The sequence below is a fragment of the Embiotoca jacksoni genome, unplaced genomic scaffold (assembly GCF_022577435.1).
Source record: "Embiotoca jacksoni isolate LCO1_2020_lvr unplaced genomic scaffold, fEmbJac1.0.p SCAF_45, whole genome shotgun sequence".
NCBI classification, from domain to species: Eukaryota; Metazoa; Chordata; class Actinopteri; family Embiotocidae; genus Embiotoca; species Embiotoca jacksoni.
The window spans coordinates 2,797,360-2,814,859 of record NW_027185398.1 but is presented as its reverse complement, the minus strand read 5'-3'; the positions used below and the strand labels follow the sequence as shown (position 1 = coordinate 2,814,859).

Sequence of the window (17,500 nt, the reverse complement as noted above, 5' to 3'; positions counted from 1 at the left end):
CTGGAAAGAGCTTTACTGTGTGAGAGTGTGTTCATGTGCGTATTATTTGTGTTTGTGTGTGTGTTTGTGTGTGTGTTTGTGTGTGTGTGTGTGTGTGTGTGTGTGTGTGTGTGTGTGTGTGTGTGTGTGTGTGTGTGTGTGTGTGTGTGTGTGTGTGTGTGTGTGTTGGGGAGTGGATTATCCAGGTTCCAGGAGTCGGCGTTCGCTTGCAGCCGAGCGGAAAGCTTTAATGAGAAGTCGCTATTTACTGAGGACAGAGTGGGACACACACACACACACACACACACACACACACACACACAAACACACACACAAACACACACACAAACACACACAAACACACACATACAAAAAACAGGGACTTATAAAAAGTGCAGTAATACACAGACCAACACACACAATCACACACACCCCTACTTGTAAAAAAAACCACACACACACACACACACACACACACACACACACACACACACACACACACACACACACACACACACTAACCAGTGCAGTAATGGGATTTGGAAGGTTTTCTCTATAAACCAGTCTGTCCTCTGTCTCCTCATTAAGGAGCAGAGTCCAGACCTGTATACACACACACACACACACACACACACACACACACACACACACACACACACACACACACACACACACACACACAACATGGACACTAACACACTGCTGGCTCTACAGTGCTGCAGACTTCTGGGCTCAGTAATTATTTGGAAGCTCTGTATCTTTGTCTTTTTGTTTGTGTGTGTGTGTGTGTGTGTGTGTGTGTGTGTGTGTGTGTGTGTGTGTGTGTGTGTGTGTGTGTGCGCTGGCTCTGTGCTGACAGTAACAGTCTGGTTGAGGGTTGGTCGAGGGCAGCAGAAGATACTTTATGACCCAAATCAGCTGCTGATTCCGGAACACAAAACAAATCTTGTGCAATTCTTTTTTGCTGATTATCAGAAATATGTGAATATTTTGACTTTTATTCTTTGTTGGCATCGAAACCGCAGAAACACACAATGTGATTTGTGCACGCACACACACACACACACACACACACGCACACACACACACACACACACACACACACACACACACACACACACACACACACACACACACATCAGTGCTGAACATGAGAGGAGCTGCAGTCCGACCAGCGACAGACTAATAAATATAAACACCAACAGCTAATATTTTAAACTGAGATTTCAAAGTCTTGAAGTCCGTCCACCACCTTCATTATATTACAGTGTTTACATCTTTCTACTTGTGGATTATTATGACGAGCGTCGCTGTCATCAACTCCAGTAACGCTCACCTATCCAACCTCTCCGTGAGGCTCCGCCCCCTTCCATGAGAAACACAAACATGCAGCGGAGATAAATAAACAGTCGTTACTTGGACGCAGTTCTGAGTACGTTCGTTTCTTTCAGACTTCGGGAGGTCAAATACTAGTTTGCAAAAATGTCAGATTCTTGATGTTCATTTTTTTTTATTTTAAGAAATGTGATCCACAGTAACGATCGGAAACAAACTCGACGTCATCAGAAAGCACAAAGAACCCAACTTATCTACAAACACTCAAATCTGGGAAACATCTTGTTTCTGTTACAGTTAAGAAAAAACAACAGAAAAAACACTTTAGAAACTCAAACTGTGTAAAGTTTTACACCCAATTAAATAATTCAAACTTAAACAACTGGACAAGAGAAAAACTGGTGTTTTGTTCAAGTTGCTCAGAAACCAAGAAAACATTTTGGACCAAATGACTCTTCGTCTCTCAAGTCTTCATTTCTGATTCACAACTATAAACTAGATTATTATTATTATTATTATTATCATCATTGTTATCATTATTATCATTATTTCATACCAATTGTTGAATGTTTAAAGGTGCTTTGAACATGGGGAGGCGTCAGTTTATTGGAGCAGCTTCAACCAATCAGCACCGAGCACCAACAGCTTCAACATCATCATCATCATCACCATCATCATCATATGTTGGCACGCACACTGGCCTCTGATTGGCCAGAGTGGCCGAGTGAACCTGAATGTGAGCATGTTCACAAGAAAGACTAAAAACTGGGTGGAGCCACTGTCCCCTCAAGTACTATGAGTAAACACACACACACACACACACCAACAGCACATGAGAAGTGTAAACACACCAACATGGCTGCATCTCCATATTCTCTTTTTTCTTTATCTGTTTCTGCATGTTCAGACACAAATGTGCTCGTGGTCTCTAAAAAACTACACACACACACACACACACACACACACACACACACCCTCCCTCCCCCCCCTCCCTCCCTCGCTCCATCCTCTCCTGTCCAGAGAGTTGGATGGTGATTAGCGTTGGGATTCTGGGACTCCGGCCTCAGTTTTCATTAACAGCCATAAACACAGTTCTGCTGCACCACCGAGACCGACCGCAGGCTCGGCGTGTGTGTGCGTGCATGCGTGTGTTTAGGCGTGTGCATGTGCGTGTGTCTACATCTGGGCGAGCTTTGATGATGAGAGAGAGAGAGAAAGAGAGAGAGAGAGGTGTTGTTTATCATGGCAGTAATTAAGGCCGCCGTTTGGCTTTAATTAAAATATAACAGCAGCACTAAGTATGGACTGGTTCTCTCACACACACACACACACACACACACACACACACACACACACACACACACACACACAACATGTTTAGCTCTATTTACTGCAACAGATAAGGTGAAAGGACCAGAGTTTGAAACTTTTCCAGAATGACCAGAGAGTGGAGCCACACACACACACACACACACACACACACACACACACACACACACACACACACACACACACACACACACACTCTCTCTCAAGGCCATTACTCAGCAGATATATTTGCACCCGATCCAACCCGGACCGCCTCCCCGATCTGCACACTTGAACCCGAACACAGTGTGTGTGTGTGTGTGTGTGTGTGTGTGTGTGTGTGTGTGTGTGTGTGTGTGTGTGTGTGTGTGTGTGTGTGTGTGTGTGTGTGTGTGTGTGTTTGTGCACGTTCCCTCTGATTGGTTCTTTAACGGTGCGTTTCTAAACTCTCCCCAGATGCTCCTCTTCATCGTCTAACGGGCTCGCTCTCGTGTTCAACACAGAACCGGAGCGGAGCGGCGAGGGTGCCCCGACGAGTCTCAGCCAATCACAGCGCAGTACGACGGCAAACAGCTCAATGGCAACACTCAAATATGCTAAAAAAACAAAGTCAAAAGTCCAGATCATGTTTTCTGAGTTCACGTTGTCATCCCAGACATTATATAAAAGTGGTCTGAAAAATTAGCTGCAATACCACCGAGTGCCACTAGAGGTCGGCCGAGGAAGAACACGCCATGCGATCGAAAGCTCCACAGCAGACGAGGTTGTTTCTTTACGACAACATTGAAGGTTTCATGGAGCTGTCATTCAGAGACCAGACAGCACATGAAGTCATGTTTAATGTATGAGACCCTTATGATGGAGAGCTGGAGACGACTGATGAGGGGGGGGACACGGACCGCTCTGATCAGTCTGAAGCATGTTGGTATGCACACGCGTGGTAATCTGACAGATAAACCAACTGTTGCATGTTTCACTTATTAAAGTCTTATTAATATGAGAGTATAAATAAATTGTTTGTCACGTGATTAAGTTTTAAATCTTTGGATTCACAGGAGGTTAAATTCTGCTCACGTATATATATATATATATATATATATATATATATATATATATAGTCTCAGAGGTGTGTGTGTGTGTGTGTGTGTGTGTGTGTGTGTGTGTGTGTGTGTGTGTGTACAGATAATAAAAACATCTTTCCGTCGTTCAACTTTGACCTTTGAGGGTTTTTATGGCGGCTCTTAAAGCAGCAACGAAGCGTTCACATGACGGCTCAGTTTAATCCAGACTTATTATCACAGCTTTAATATCGACCGTGCTGCCGTGTTATTCGAGGAAAACTCTCCAAAATAGAAACAAAATCAACATCACGTCGTGTTTTCTTTATGACGCATGTAGAAAACTAATTTAACATCCAGTAATATGTCATCACTTCATTTCATAATAAGCATTGAATTCGAGACTTTTATTGTGAAGGCCACATTTCCTGCAAATCCCATCACTTCTGTTTTTACCTGCTTGTTTATTTATTTGTTTTATAGTTTTATTTGTTGGTGAGAAAACAGGAGCAGATTATTTTTCCAATCGTAAACGAGGAGTAATTTGTGTTCATAAAGTGAGTTTAGTTTGAAAAGATTTACTTTACGTCATTAACACTTCTTTTGTTTTTTGACCTTTTTTGCGTAAAAATCAAAAACAATAAAAAACTGTAAGCTTGCTTGAATTTACAGATTTCTTGTAAAGTTCCTCATTCTGGTGTCACACATGAAGGAAAACAAAAAAACAAGGACAAGAGGAAAGCAGTGTAGAAACTAAAGCTGCAGCGTCTGATATCAGCACTTTGTTTATTGTAATAAAAACCTCTGAATACAAAGTACATTCACAGGTACAGCAGCAGGCCGCCGAGCTGCTCTGTTTGGATTTCCTACAGCAAACCAGTGATGACTACAAATATTCAAACTCGTACACCATTTTACAACTTTTTTTTATATCCCATAAACATACTGTTATAGTTCAGAATAAACACACTGTGGTACTTACAAACAAATAGTCTGGGCTTCTTCGACCGACGGTTTACTCGTCTTGTCGCTACGAGCTGACGTGCTAACCAACCAGCTGAGTCCTACACAGATTTATTTACTGGAAGATACAAGGAAGTCGAGATGTGACTGACAGGTCAGGGGAGGGGAGGGAGGAAGGGGGGGGGGGGGGGGTAACTGGCCGGATTCACCAGCAGCTAAATGTTATAAAAAAAAAATAAAAAAAAGCTACTGGTGTTTAAAAGTTGAAACCTTTTTTTCATTTTTTTTTTTTTTTATATTTGGAGAGATTTAGGTTCAAATATGGAGTAGCAGCAGAATTTAGATGTAATATGTATCATATGTCAAAATTAAATCGTTCATATTAGATCATATTTTTGTATTCTTAGCTCTTTTTATGGTACTAGATAGTGTGAATACGTTTATGGTGTTTTTATATTTGCACAAAGAGCAGAAGCAGGAGGAAACGGCCGGCCGAGCTCCGGTAAAAGTCTGTTTCTTAGGAAGAGATCAATTTTGCAGCACGATCAGCTGGATGAACTCTCAAACTTCTGCATTTCTACATTTGGTCCCTTTTAGGCCAAAAAAAACCGCCATCAAAATGTTTGCAGAATGTAAATTTGGGCACATTTCATGTTTTTATCTAAAAGAGTTCAAAACCTGCAAGAATTTACGAATCATAGAAGAAAACGTTATTTTTGGGAGAATATGGATGAAACGTGTTCAGAGAAATGAAGAAAGAAACTCTTCAGCCTGGATGACAAAACATCTTTAAATTCTAACGTCTATCTGTCTGAATTTGAATATATAATGATGATGTTATGGCCAACATTCATCTTTAATATCAAAACACGGCGTACAGAAATATTTTTTTACTTATATTTTGTTATTAAAGAGTTTTTTACTATTTTGTCTCTTGAAATTTGACCTTGAACATTTTAAGGGGCTGAAACTCCGCCAATAAACTGAGAACAAAGATATCCTGAGGAAATTATTTTGTTTTGTTTCTTTCACAGTTTTTATTCTGGTCTTTTTGGAAATCTGTGTGATGATGACACTTTTAATAAACTACTGAAAACAACTTGTCATTCCTGCATTTATTTCCTGTCCAGCAGTTTTCTCCTGCTTCCAAAGCGAGACTCCACTTTTACCGGATAAAACTGGATTTTGTCATGTGACTGTGGTTTATATAAAAGTGCTCCTTTAAACTGTGGCCCAATCAAACAGGGAAAGAACGGTAGGGGTGACAATGAGGGCCAAAAAACAGTTTCTGTCGGTTTCTCCAAGAGTTTCTATTGGCCTGCGAGAGAAGGCGGGTCAGCTGATTATCTGCCAATCACCCTGTCCTTCCAACCCTGACTGTCAATCATCAACTACAGGCACCAGGGCTACCAAAAACAGGGAAAAAAACAACGAAAAAAGAAGTTCATCGCACGTTAAAAGTGACCCTGGGAACCGACGTGGAACTTCGGTTCTCACGGAGGAACAAAATTCAAAAAGCTGCAAAAAACAGCTGGAAAAAAAAAACAGAAGCAACAAAGAGCCGATAATCCACTTCGATCGTGATGAGTCCACTTCGGTTACATCCACAAAGAGAACAGTGCAGCGTAGACAAAAAAGAAGTACAAATCCACTCCCCCCACAAAAAATGACCTACCAAGGATGTGGTGAAAAAAACCACAAAAAAAACGAAGACGATAAATTCCTTGTTATTCAGGAGGAATTCACCTTCAAAAATGTGTTTTTTTTTCTGATTTTTTTTGTGATTCAATTCTCCTCGACGGGGAAACTTGTACCAACAATTGTGAACTTGAAGCCAAGAATTTTTTTTTTTTTTTTTAAATGTAAAAAGCAGTTCACGACCACAGGCAAGGAGGGAGGAGGAGAGAGAAATCCTCAGAGCTGCAGCGAAGAGAAAAAATACCAAAAAAAACTTGAGGACTTAATCTGATTTTTCTTTTTTTAAATTGGTGGAGAAAAAAAAAAAAAAAAAAAAAAGAAGAAGAAGAAGAAGAAGAAAAAGAAGCTTTAGATGCTCTTTGTGTCTTTAGTTTTGTCTTAAGGCAGTCTTTTTTGTCCGGCCCCCCTCTCCGGCTGGGTGCTTGACGACGCTCCACCTACAAGAGGATAGATACGAACGTCTTACACCTCACAGGTAACGCAACGCAGAAAACACATTCCATGCAAAATGTCTCATCAATGAGAAGAAGAAGAAGAAAAAAAAAAAAGTCAAAATACGTAGGATTAATTGAAAAGCTGGTTTGAAGGAAAAAATAAATAATTATGTTTGAAAAAAGAAGCGAATTAAAAATAGATGCAGGGGCGGTTTGCAGAGCCAGAAATAACGCAAAATGAGATCAGTTTAAAAAAAATGGGGAAACAACTGAACTGTGCATAAACTCAAAGTCACAGTTAAATATAATATACTGGATAAATAGTGGGAAAAAAAGACCAGTTAAATAGACAATTAGGATTTCTGTCGGTAAATAAAAACATAAAATGGTAAGAAAAACAACTGGATGCAACACTCAACAACATTTCTGAAATGAGCAGCAAAGATTTATATGTTTGGAAATTATTTAATATTTATTCTTAATTTCAACCTCAATTTCATGAGAAAAATATTGAGCAGGTTTTGGGACGGATCAGCTGATAGTTCGCTAGCGAGCTAACTGTTGTGGTTTTTATGTTAGCTTCAGGTTATAATGGTGGATAATTCTGTGAATGTAAATTCTCCTGCAGGGAAATATTTCTGTCCGTTTACACGCAGCTCGCCGATTATTTGCATGTAAAGATATTTGCGTGTTGGGTTTTGCATGTTCACGCTGGTTTCCCACATTACAGATGAATTAACATCAGCTCGGTGTAGCAGCGACAGGAACGAGGTGAGACTCGTGCTCGTAGCCGGCCGTGTGGCGGCAACATTAAAACATACAAACAACAACAACATGCAGTCTGTTTATCCGGAAAAAAACAGTCACGACTCTCAAATCTGTCCTGAAAACCAACTTCTCAGAGCTGCTTTTAATTCCTGTTGTTTTTACTCCTATTAGCTGCTTTCACTGTGATTTCTACTTTTATGATGTTGTTTTAAATCATTTAACCTGTAAAGCGTCGTTATTATTATTATTATTATTATTATTATTATTATTATTATTATGATTAAATACCAGTACTGCATCTCAGGTGCCAATCTAGTACAACTTCTAAAATACTGAAACAAACAGTAAAGATAACACGACGACCAATTACAATGATTGATGGGTCCAAAAACTTTGTGGTCAATTATGATAATCCTCCTGATCAATAACTTCAAAACTTCAAACATTTTTTACTGTGAAATCAAGAGTTCGATTTCACAGTAAAAGTTTTGTGGATTTATTTTGAAAAGTCCTTTAAGATTCTCGCCCGTATTAATGTGAAATTCAAGTTCAAATTCACTGTAGAATCAAAAATGGCTTTTATTTTGTTTAATCTTCACAACAACAACAACAACAACAACAAAAGCACCTCCTCTTCAGGCTGAATATTATGTTGTGCTGTTTGGAGGCGAATAAACTGTCGAGAGGTCGTTTGTGTTTGCAGAAGTAATGTGAGACAAATATTTGCTCCTTGTTCCGGTTTGAATGAACTTTAATAGTCTGTTATTGTTCCGCTATTATGAACACTTCATCTAATCTGCTGTGTGCTCATGTGAGAAGATTTACAAACTGTGAGTGACCTTCGACTTATGAAAGAAGTAATACGGTGGACCGAGAGCTGCTACACACACACACACACGCACACGCACACACGCACACGCGCACACGCGCACACGCACACGCACACGCACACACACGCACGCACGCACGCACGCACGCACGCACGCACGCACGCACGCACGCACGCACGCACGCACGCACGCACGCACGCACGCACGCACACACACACACACACACGCACACGCACACGCACACGCACACACACACACACACACACACACACACCAAAAGCTGATCCTGCATTCTTTCATGCATTTTAACTGGGAAAGTGTGCGCACACAAAAAAACTCACACCTGCAGGTTTTACTCTTCCTCCTCTTCCTCCTCCTTTTAGTTTCTATTCCTAATCTCCCTTCTCTCCTGCCTCCTTTCATTTTTTCCTCCTCGTGAATTCTACCTCCCTCCTCCTCCCTCCCCCCTCCTCCCCTTCCCTACCTCCTCCCCCCTCCCCCTCCCTCCCATCGCGGCAGCATCTGTTCATAATGAAACCCACAGTTGGACGTCGTCCTCGTTTAGCGCCTCCTCCACGCTACCTGCTCCAGAGGTTACCCCCCGCCGGACGCGTTTGTTAGACATCATCAGCACCTCCCAGCGACCTTCCCTTTCTCCCCTTCCCCCCTCCTGCCACCTCCTCCTCCTCCTCCAGATGTCATTGATCGGGGAAGTGGGTCACAACAGCGCTGAATCAAAGCCAGGTTACACAAGGCTCCGAGGCATACTGTATGTAATTTTAGCGTGGGGGGCGGGGGGTGGGGGGGGGGGGGTGCGACGGCCGATGTTTGGAGACGGTTGTGATCACACAGTCGGCAGCCCACAGACCTGACAGATGCTGAAGGTGCAGCGGGTGGAGAGGATGTTGATCTGTAAATAGGACCGCCGGCTTGGAAAGACGCAGAAAAAAGATATTTGCAAATCTTTTAACACCAGATTTATTCCTGTTTACTACTTCTTCTTTTGTTTTTGTGTGTGTGGTATTTAAATTGACATTAAAGCAGGGATTTATTTGGAAATCAAACATCAGATTAGCCAAAAATGTATTAATACGCTTAAAAAATGACCCCCAATTAATGTCAGATCAGCTATTTCACAATATGATTTTGTTCAAACTCAGAAAACTATATTTGAAATTGTAGTAATGATCCAAAACTTTCCAAAGATGCACATGAAATATTTACATCTGAAAAACAGAAAGTCTGTGGTTTGAATTTTGTGTTAAATCCAACATAAAGCTTCAGTGAAGAAATGAACCGCACTCGATTAAGAATAAGTAACAATAAAGCTGCTTAAGGCACATTTTTATATATTTAAAATATTTTTTAAAAATCAAGGTTTGGGGGGATTAAATATATTCATAAAGACGCAGCTGCCTGCCTGGAGCTTCGATGTTCATTCTCATTTTTGTGATAAATATTCTAAAATAAAATCAAGGTTCATCTTCTCTTACAATTGTGAGAAGAAGAAAGCGGAGAAAGGTGATTAAAGTCAAAAGGAAACAGCGAATCCTCGAGGACAGGTTTTATTTGTTCCTTTTCCTAAAAACCCTGTTAAAACATACTTCTGAAAAACTCCCACTCAATGACAATATGTTCAATGAATTATTTATATTCCTAGAGTTTCTGAGAAGATGGTTGGGTTGAGGGGAGGATCACGGCTGGAGTCGTAAAAGAAGTGACCACAGAGGAGAATCTGACGCTACGCCCCGCCCACCTTTAGCAGAAACCTGACCGCACCACAGGCCTGTCAATCAAACAGCCACGCCCCCCCCCCCAAACATTTACTGACTTTGTATTTCAGGCGAGAACTTGATGCTTTTTCAGTGGGAGTCTGTTGGAGCCCCTAGTGGCCCTCAGTGGTATTGCACAGTAAGGCAGCATTTTTACATATGAAAATACAGCTAGTTCATGTATTTATTCTGGAAAAAAATGTAGTAAACAAACAATACAATATCCAAAAATAATGATTCCAATATAAGTGCAAATTTCATGGTCATGTTTGTCAGTATTTGGCTGATGTTGAGAAAAAAATATGAGGGTCAAACTTGTCTGCAAGAAAAGAGAAACAACTTCCATCATTAGCTCAAATGAAGACATTCGTTCGTTCTCACATTTACATCTTCGGTTTTTCCACTTTTTTTTTTTTTGCCTCTGCAGAGACAGATTTTCGTGCATCTTAAAAACAAACAAAGCAGCCTTGAGTTTGTGGTTTATAAAGTCGGGATAGTCGCCTTAGCTGTTTACCACGGATCAACCGAATCAAAGAGGAAAAACAAACAGCGAGGCTTCTGTTCGTAGAGCTGAAAGGTCACCAAGTCTTACATCCATCTGTTCAAAGAGCGAGTTTCAAAAAACAAAACAAAAACTCTCCAGAGCACTTAAACACCGGAGAACAAACCTCCACTAACGACGGTTAAACTTTTGGGTTTTCATTCTCACCTAAAACTAAAGAGCTGGATCCAATTACACAAGATTCATCAAACCAAAACTAAACAATGTGAGAAGTGTTGTTTGGTTTTCTGTTTCTCTGCTAGAGATGTTGAGAAATATCTAAAAACTCTCCAACGCCAGACAAAAGGTTTTGTGAGTCTCAAGCCGAGGAGGTCAGAGGTCAGCGTGCGGTTCAGCTCCACCAAGACAGGAAGTACTGACTCTCTTTTCCACTTTTAGTTTCACGTTAAATCCAGTTCATCTATAAAAAGTCTAAAAACGGACTAATTTCCCGTCGTCTCTGCTGGCAGCTTCTCAGAGCCGAGAAACGAGCTGGTGAACGCTGCACAATATAAAGGGATCATCGGGCGGCTTTAGAGGCGCTTGAAGATGGAGTTTGTCGCCTCGTGCGTGTGGTTTTGGTCTTTGCGCTAAGCTAATGGAAGCTAACGGCCTGCTGGCAGACGTTTGAGTGGTTCGTGAAATATTCTCCATTCAGCGCGAGTGCAAAGGAGCTGCTGCGCTTTCTGAGACGGAGCACGCCGCCTCCAACGCAGCGCTAAAGAATCCACGCCGCCTCCAACGCAGCGCTAAAGAATCCACGCCGCCTCCAACGCAGCGCTAAAGAATCCACGCCGCCTCCAACGCAGCGCTAAAGAATCCACGCCGCCTCCAACGCAGCTGGAAATGTAAAAAAACAACAACTCTGCACGCCAGTCAGAGTTTACAGCGACTGCAGGGGAGAAATGAGTTTTGATGGAGCCCCGCTGAAGAGGAGAAAAAATAGCCCTGAGGCAATATGTAAAGCGGATAAACTTCGGCGCCTGCCGTCCCACCAGCTGTTCGGTTTGATCAGCTGATTCAGGGCTCCATCACTCTGAATTAGGAGTCTGGAGGCGACTCAGCCGACGGACGGACGGACGGCACCGAGTCTGATTGAAAGTGGTACCCGACCTCCTCTTTCTAAATTATACCGGTATTATCTGAGATGAAAAGAAAACTCCCGACAAAAAGGATTGCATTCAAAGAGCTCCGTAAAATACTCAATTCACACATTGTCCGGTATAAATTTGAGGTGTAATTGGATAATATCTTGGCAGAAACGGTGTAATTAATCAAAACACAGACTGGAAGTTTCTGACGAAACTTTGATATTTTCTTCATCATCAAAAGTCTCTTAGCTTTGGAAACTTTCTACAAACGTGTTTGAAGCCGACAAGCGTCGAGCAAAAAAAACATTTTCACCGATCAAAACTCCCCGTAAACTTCAAAATCTGCGGTTTGTTTTGAGGCAAGAACACAAGAAGTATTTAGAAATATGATTGCAGACTAGAAACAACAAATATACTTTTCTTCTGGGTTTTACGTCATCTTCAAACTGAAAACTGTTTTTTTTTTTCTTTTTAAACGTCTGAGAAAAAGAATATGTTCGAAGTAGCGGGCTGGATATTGTTCAAATGTTTATGATGCCGTGACTTCAGTACCAGTTACGACACAAAACGTTTCTCAGTACCAAAAAGAAAAAGAAAATTACATCACACAACATTTTCATGCAGTTTAGAGGGGAAGAGTGTAAAAAAAGGTAGTTTTTCGGTAACTACAATTAACAGATGTCCCCTAAATGCCTCATATGCACATTACTGCTGGACGCTACAATGTACCGACGCTCCCTAAATGCCTCACCTGCTAAATGCTCGCTAGCCAGCTACACAAAGAGAAGCCTGAAGAGAGGTACGTGGCCCAAACCGTCAGATGTATTTAAGCCGATACCAAGTGGTTCATCTCCGAGGCTGGACGGGCCGAGTAGTGCTCACGTGTAATAAACGTAAACGTAGCAGAAGTATTGAAGTTCGTTATTCATCTCTGTTCATGTGCTGTAGGATCCAGCACACCTTCTCTGGATCCGTTAAACGAGCTGGATAACAAAGGAAATCTCATCAAAGACGAGCATATCTAGAAAAACGAACTGTTGAGTGTGAGCCATGCTGAGTGTTTCCAGTCAGTACTTTCTAGTGTGCCCGAGGCTCTTCAGACGAAGAGGCAGCTGACACAAAGACCCTTTTTTTTTTTTTCTTTTTTTTTTAAACACCAACCTCAACGCAGGAACCGAGGAGCTCCTGCATTCGTTTACAGAGTCTCTCCTGCAGCAGCGGCGCACAATGGACAATATATGAAAAGATGGGGAGGCTTCTGTGGCACGCACCTGCATGGAAAGCGTTGTGTGGCGACATAAAAGAGAAATTTCAGTGGTGAGTAAAGTGGCAGTGTGGCTCAACACCCCACTCTGTCTGTCAGGCCTGTGATAATGCAACGGTTGCTATCCAGCAGCGAGCTCTATTCACAGCTCCAGGCTTCCTTTTCACACCGGCCACAATAGAATCAACACACTGGCACGCTGCTGACTGTTTGAGTGGCCTGTCCTCTTTAAACCGTCCTTTTGTCCTGCTCGGGATGTACTGTGCTCTCAGGGTTGACTGGTCGGTTGGTAAGTGTTTCGATTTGTCAGAATTGCAGGCAATAAACTACGATAATCCGCGAGCAGAGATTTGAATCCACAAAACATGTTTTAACTTCTAAAATGTGGAAAATAAAAGCATAGAAGACAAAATTAGACTGAAGTGAGCATGTAAAGAATCCAACAACAAATCTAAAAAGATCTAATTCATCATCTGTTGTTGTCCTGCAGCCAACCAGCAGTGACGTCACCTCGGTGGTTTGTGAACGTTATGAAACCTCCGAGCTGGGGGAGGAGCCAGCGGTGGATCTGACCGATCTGATTGGAAACCTGACGATACTACGTCCCGCCCACCGATAGCTGTAACCTGACTGCACCACAGGCCTGTCAATCAAACAGACACGCCCCCAAAAACAGGTCTTCTTGAATCTTCTTTTCTAATGAATGAGGGATTATTTTCAGATGGACCTCCAGAAAACTAATAAGAAGGAGTGACTTTAGCTAACAACACCGAGATAACTGATGGACACATTTTATTCACTTTGGATTTGATGAGAGAAGTTGAATGGGAGTCTATGGAGCCGGAGGCTTTTTGGAGCCGACCTCTAGTGGCACTCGCTGGTATTGCAGCTGAAGACACTTCTGGATCAGAACCATTTTACAGACCTGAAGCTACGAACTCTTTTTTTTTTTTTTTTTTTTTTTTTTTTGCACAAGGGCAATGTGTAAGAAAGTTTGCAAAAGTCCCTCTAGGACCAGTGTTTGGTTTGTCCTCTCTGGGCCACTGTAGAAACATGCTGGTGCAGGAGGACCCGCTCCTGGTGGAGGAAAGCTTTACAAGAGTCTTCCTGAAAGGTGAAACAATTGTCATTTACTTTCATCACAGTCGCCACCACCTTACTATGATGCACCGAGTTATTATTCATTAAAATATTTAAAAAATAAAGTGAGCTTTTTCTTAGCCATGCAGTGACGTCGTGACATATTTTCTATTCAAGTTTAACCTGCTCTCAGAAACATTTCTTTAAACAGGGCCAGTTCTCCTTTAGATATTTTACCCAAAGAGTTCATGTGATCATTCAGCGTCCAAACCTTTTATCCTCTTTAACTCTTTTCAAAACATTCTCAAAGGAACCAATTTTCCAGATGAATGTGGGTTTATGTTCCTGATAATATTTGTATATTCTGACCTTATTTCTACTCCTCTACGACTCGCTGTCAGTCCTCTGAGCCGGGCCAGTTATCTGGCTTTCTTTAAATTCAGCTGCAGCTCTGGCTGACTGACTCATCAGATATCAGCTGTCTGTCAGCCTGCAGCCTCCCTCGCTATCATCTATGGAGTTGGTCTGTCTATAGTGCCTCATCAGTTAGCATTAGCTTATTGCCTCGCATTAGATAACGTTGTCAGGCGTCAGCTGTATTGCGGTCTTTATTGGGTTCTGGTGTGCTTATTGTGCTGTTTTCTTACGTAGCTCATCCTTTGAATTGATGTCGTTTTTTTGTGGTTTTTTTTTTATGTGCCGCTGTTAAACAGATTTACTGTGGAAGAGGCTGAGGAGAGCGTCTCAAATGTGACAGACGAGAAGAAAAAAAAACTGCGCAGACTGACAGAGAGACTCCATTTTGGAGAATTAAATCAGTTAAATGGCTGTGGGAGAGCGCAGAGGGAAGCTGGATGTGTCCACCGGGCCGAAGAGCTCTCAGGAAAACGCCTCAGTTTCTCCTGCCAAGGCTGAATCTTTTATCTTTCTCTTCGCTTTATTGGTGAAGCTCTGACCCGTCGCTCTCTCTTTCTCATTTTTCAAAGTCGATTTTCTCTCTTAAGTGTTCTGCTCTCTCTCAGTTCTCCACTTTTTCTTCTCTGTGCCTCGTTTTTTTTATTTTTTTTATTTTGGTCAAATCACTTTCAGCTCTTCTGCTCCCACTTTGACTCATAACTCCTTTTTTTTTTTTCCTCAGCAGACAGACACACAACCGCAACATTATATGAGGGTCCACTTTTCATTACTGGAGCCTTTTGAGGAGAGTTTTTAACATGCAGCATAAAGTCATGTTTATCTGATCTCTTTATTCTGAACCACAGAGCCAGTGGGAGTTCATTATAAGAGATCCCTGCAGGGTGGGTGGTTCCCCGAGAGAAGGTGGAGACATGGAAGGTCGACTACGAGTAGGCGGAAAGCGAGCGCTCCTCCTTGAACCGACCAACCATGAAAATAAATCATCAGCGAGTCAGGCAACGAGCAATCTATTGATTAGGTTCTCAGTCAAACCTTTAAGCCACGTACTCGAAGTACCAGTTGGCAGCAAGTATTTCCAATCGCAAGATTAACTTTAATATTCTCAGTGCTAGTAACACCACTCAACCCGGTATCACGGCAAAACGTGAAATACACACGCCGGTTGGAGGTCGGCAGGAGGAACCTGGGACCAATCAGAAGCCTCCCTGACGGTGAATCAGAATCTTAAGTTCCTAAAACGTTTGCACCTTATTTTGGTTTCCGACAGATACAGCAGAGAGACGTGAGGACGGAGACGTGAGGACGGACACGTGAGGACGGAGACGTGAGGACGGAGACGTGAGGACGGAGAGTGTCGGCGGTGTGTTCAGCAGCAGTCGTATCAGTATCACAGTCAGAAACACTGAACTCTTCCCTTTCATGTCCAGCCTACGTGTCAAATTAGCAGGAACAGGAAACAGGAAGTTCACTGAACGGCTTCCCGTCATGTGTGACCACGATTACAATACACCTGCACGCCCCTGCACAAACACACACATGGACACACACACATGGACACACACACACATGGACACACACACACATGGACACACACACACACATGGACACACACACACACATGGACACACACACACATGGACACACACACATGGACACACACACACATGGACACACACACATGGACACACACACATGGACACACACACATGGACACACACACACATGGACACACACACATGGACACACACACACATGGACACACACACATGGACACACACACATGGACACACACACACATGGACACACACACACATGGACACACACACACACATGGACACACACACACATGGACACACACACATGGACACACACACACATGGACACACACACATGGACACACACACATGGACACACACACATGGACACACACACACATGGACACACACACATGGACACACACACACATGGACACACACACATGGACACACACACACATGGACACACACACATGGACACACACACACATGGACACACACACACACATGGACACACACACACATGGACACACACACATGGACACACACACATGGACACACACACCCCTGGTTTACTGCCTGTGTGCGCTGAAGCCACAGAGCAAAGCCAAGTCAGACAAAGAGCCGAGCCGTGCGTCACGCCGCGACCCGCCGACGCCGTCCACCCACAGACAACACAGTCTGGGGGCGGAGCCTGCGCCGGTGCCCCGGTGCAGCTCCTATACGTCTCTTTGTTTGTCTTCCTCTTTACTTTGTGATACTCCGCCGCCGTCCTGGGCCGCCCCTCTCCGTCTGATCTCCTCCAGCTCTTTGAGTTCAACCGTCTCGCGCTCCAGTTTAAAAAAAAAAAAAAAAGAAGAAGGAGGAGGAGGAAATAGAAAAAAATCTTTTCATGGCCAAAAAAAAAAGATAAAACTTTTGGAGGGCTGTTTTCACAGAGGTCGCCATGCCAACCCCTGGCAGTTCAATCCTTTTAACATGAACGCCTCCTCTTCAGCTTCCACTCTGTTATCTAAAGCATGTAGGCCAGCAGAGATCCAGCCAGCCGTGTGTGTGTGTGTGTGTGTGTGTGTGTGTGTGTGTGTGTGTGTGTGTGTGTGTGTGTGTGTGTGTGTGTGTGTGTGTGTGTGTGTGTGTGTGTGTGTGTGTGTGTGTGATGACTCACACTTCACTGTGAACACTCGAGCATCCGAGTACACACTGATTGACTGGGAGCAGCGCGGCTCCGGCGGTATTGATTAACGGTGAGTTCGCTGCGGTGAAGGAGCATCAGGAATATTCGGTTCTAACGTCGGACGACGTTAACGAAAGGCGACTTCATCGATTCCAGTCAAATGTTTTTAGCTCCGGAAACACGTTGTGATCCTGCAGAGAGGATTTATGATGAGAGTGTGTACGGTTTATCTGTGAGAGTTCGTGTTTCACGA

At 42.8% G+C, this 17,500-nt stretch overlaps 1 protein-coding gene across 3 annotated transcripts in view; it reads right to left on the bottom strand.

Annotated features, from left to right (window-relative positions):
* LOC138210342 (protocadherin-1-like) overlaps nt 1-17,500 on the bottom strand; it is a 126,700-nt gene that overhangs the window by 32,369 nt on the left and 76,831 nt on the right. Inside the window, exon 5 of one of the 3 annotated variants that reach the window (XM_069169434.1) lies at nt 4,450-6,778. The exons of the other annotated variants lie outside the window; for them this stretch is intronic. Within the exon in view, the coding sequence (XP_069025535.1) occupies nt 6,720-6,778 (59 nt within the window). The 3' untranslated portion in view covers nt 4,450-6,719. Of the gene's footprint in view, nt 1-4,449; nt 6,779-17,500 lie in introns of those variants that run through there. 3 annotated transcript variants of the gene reach the window in all.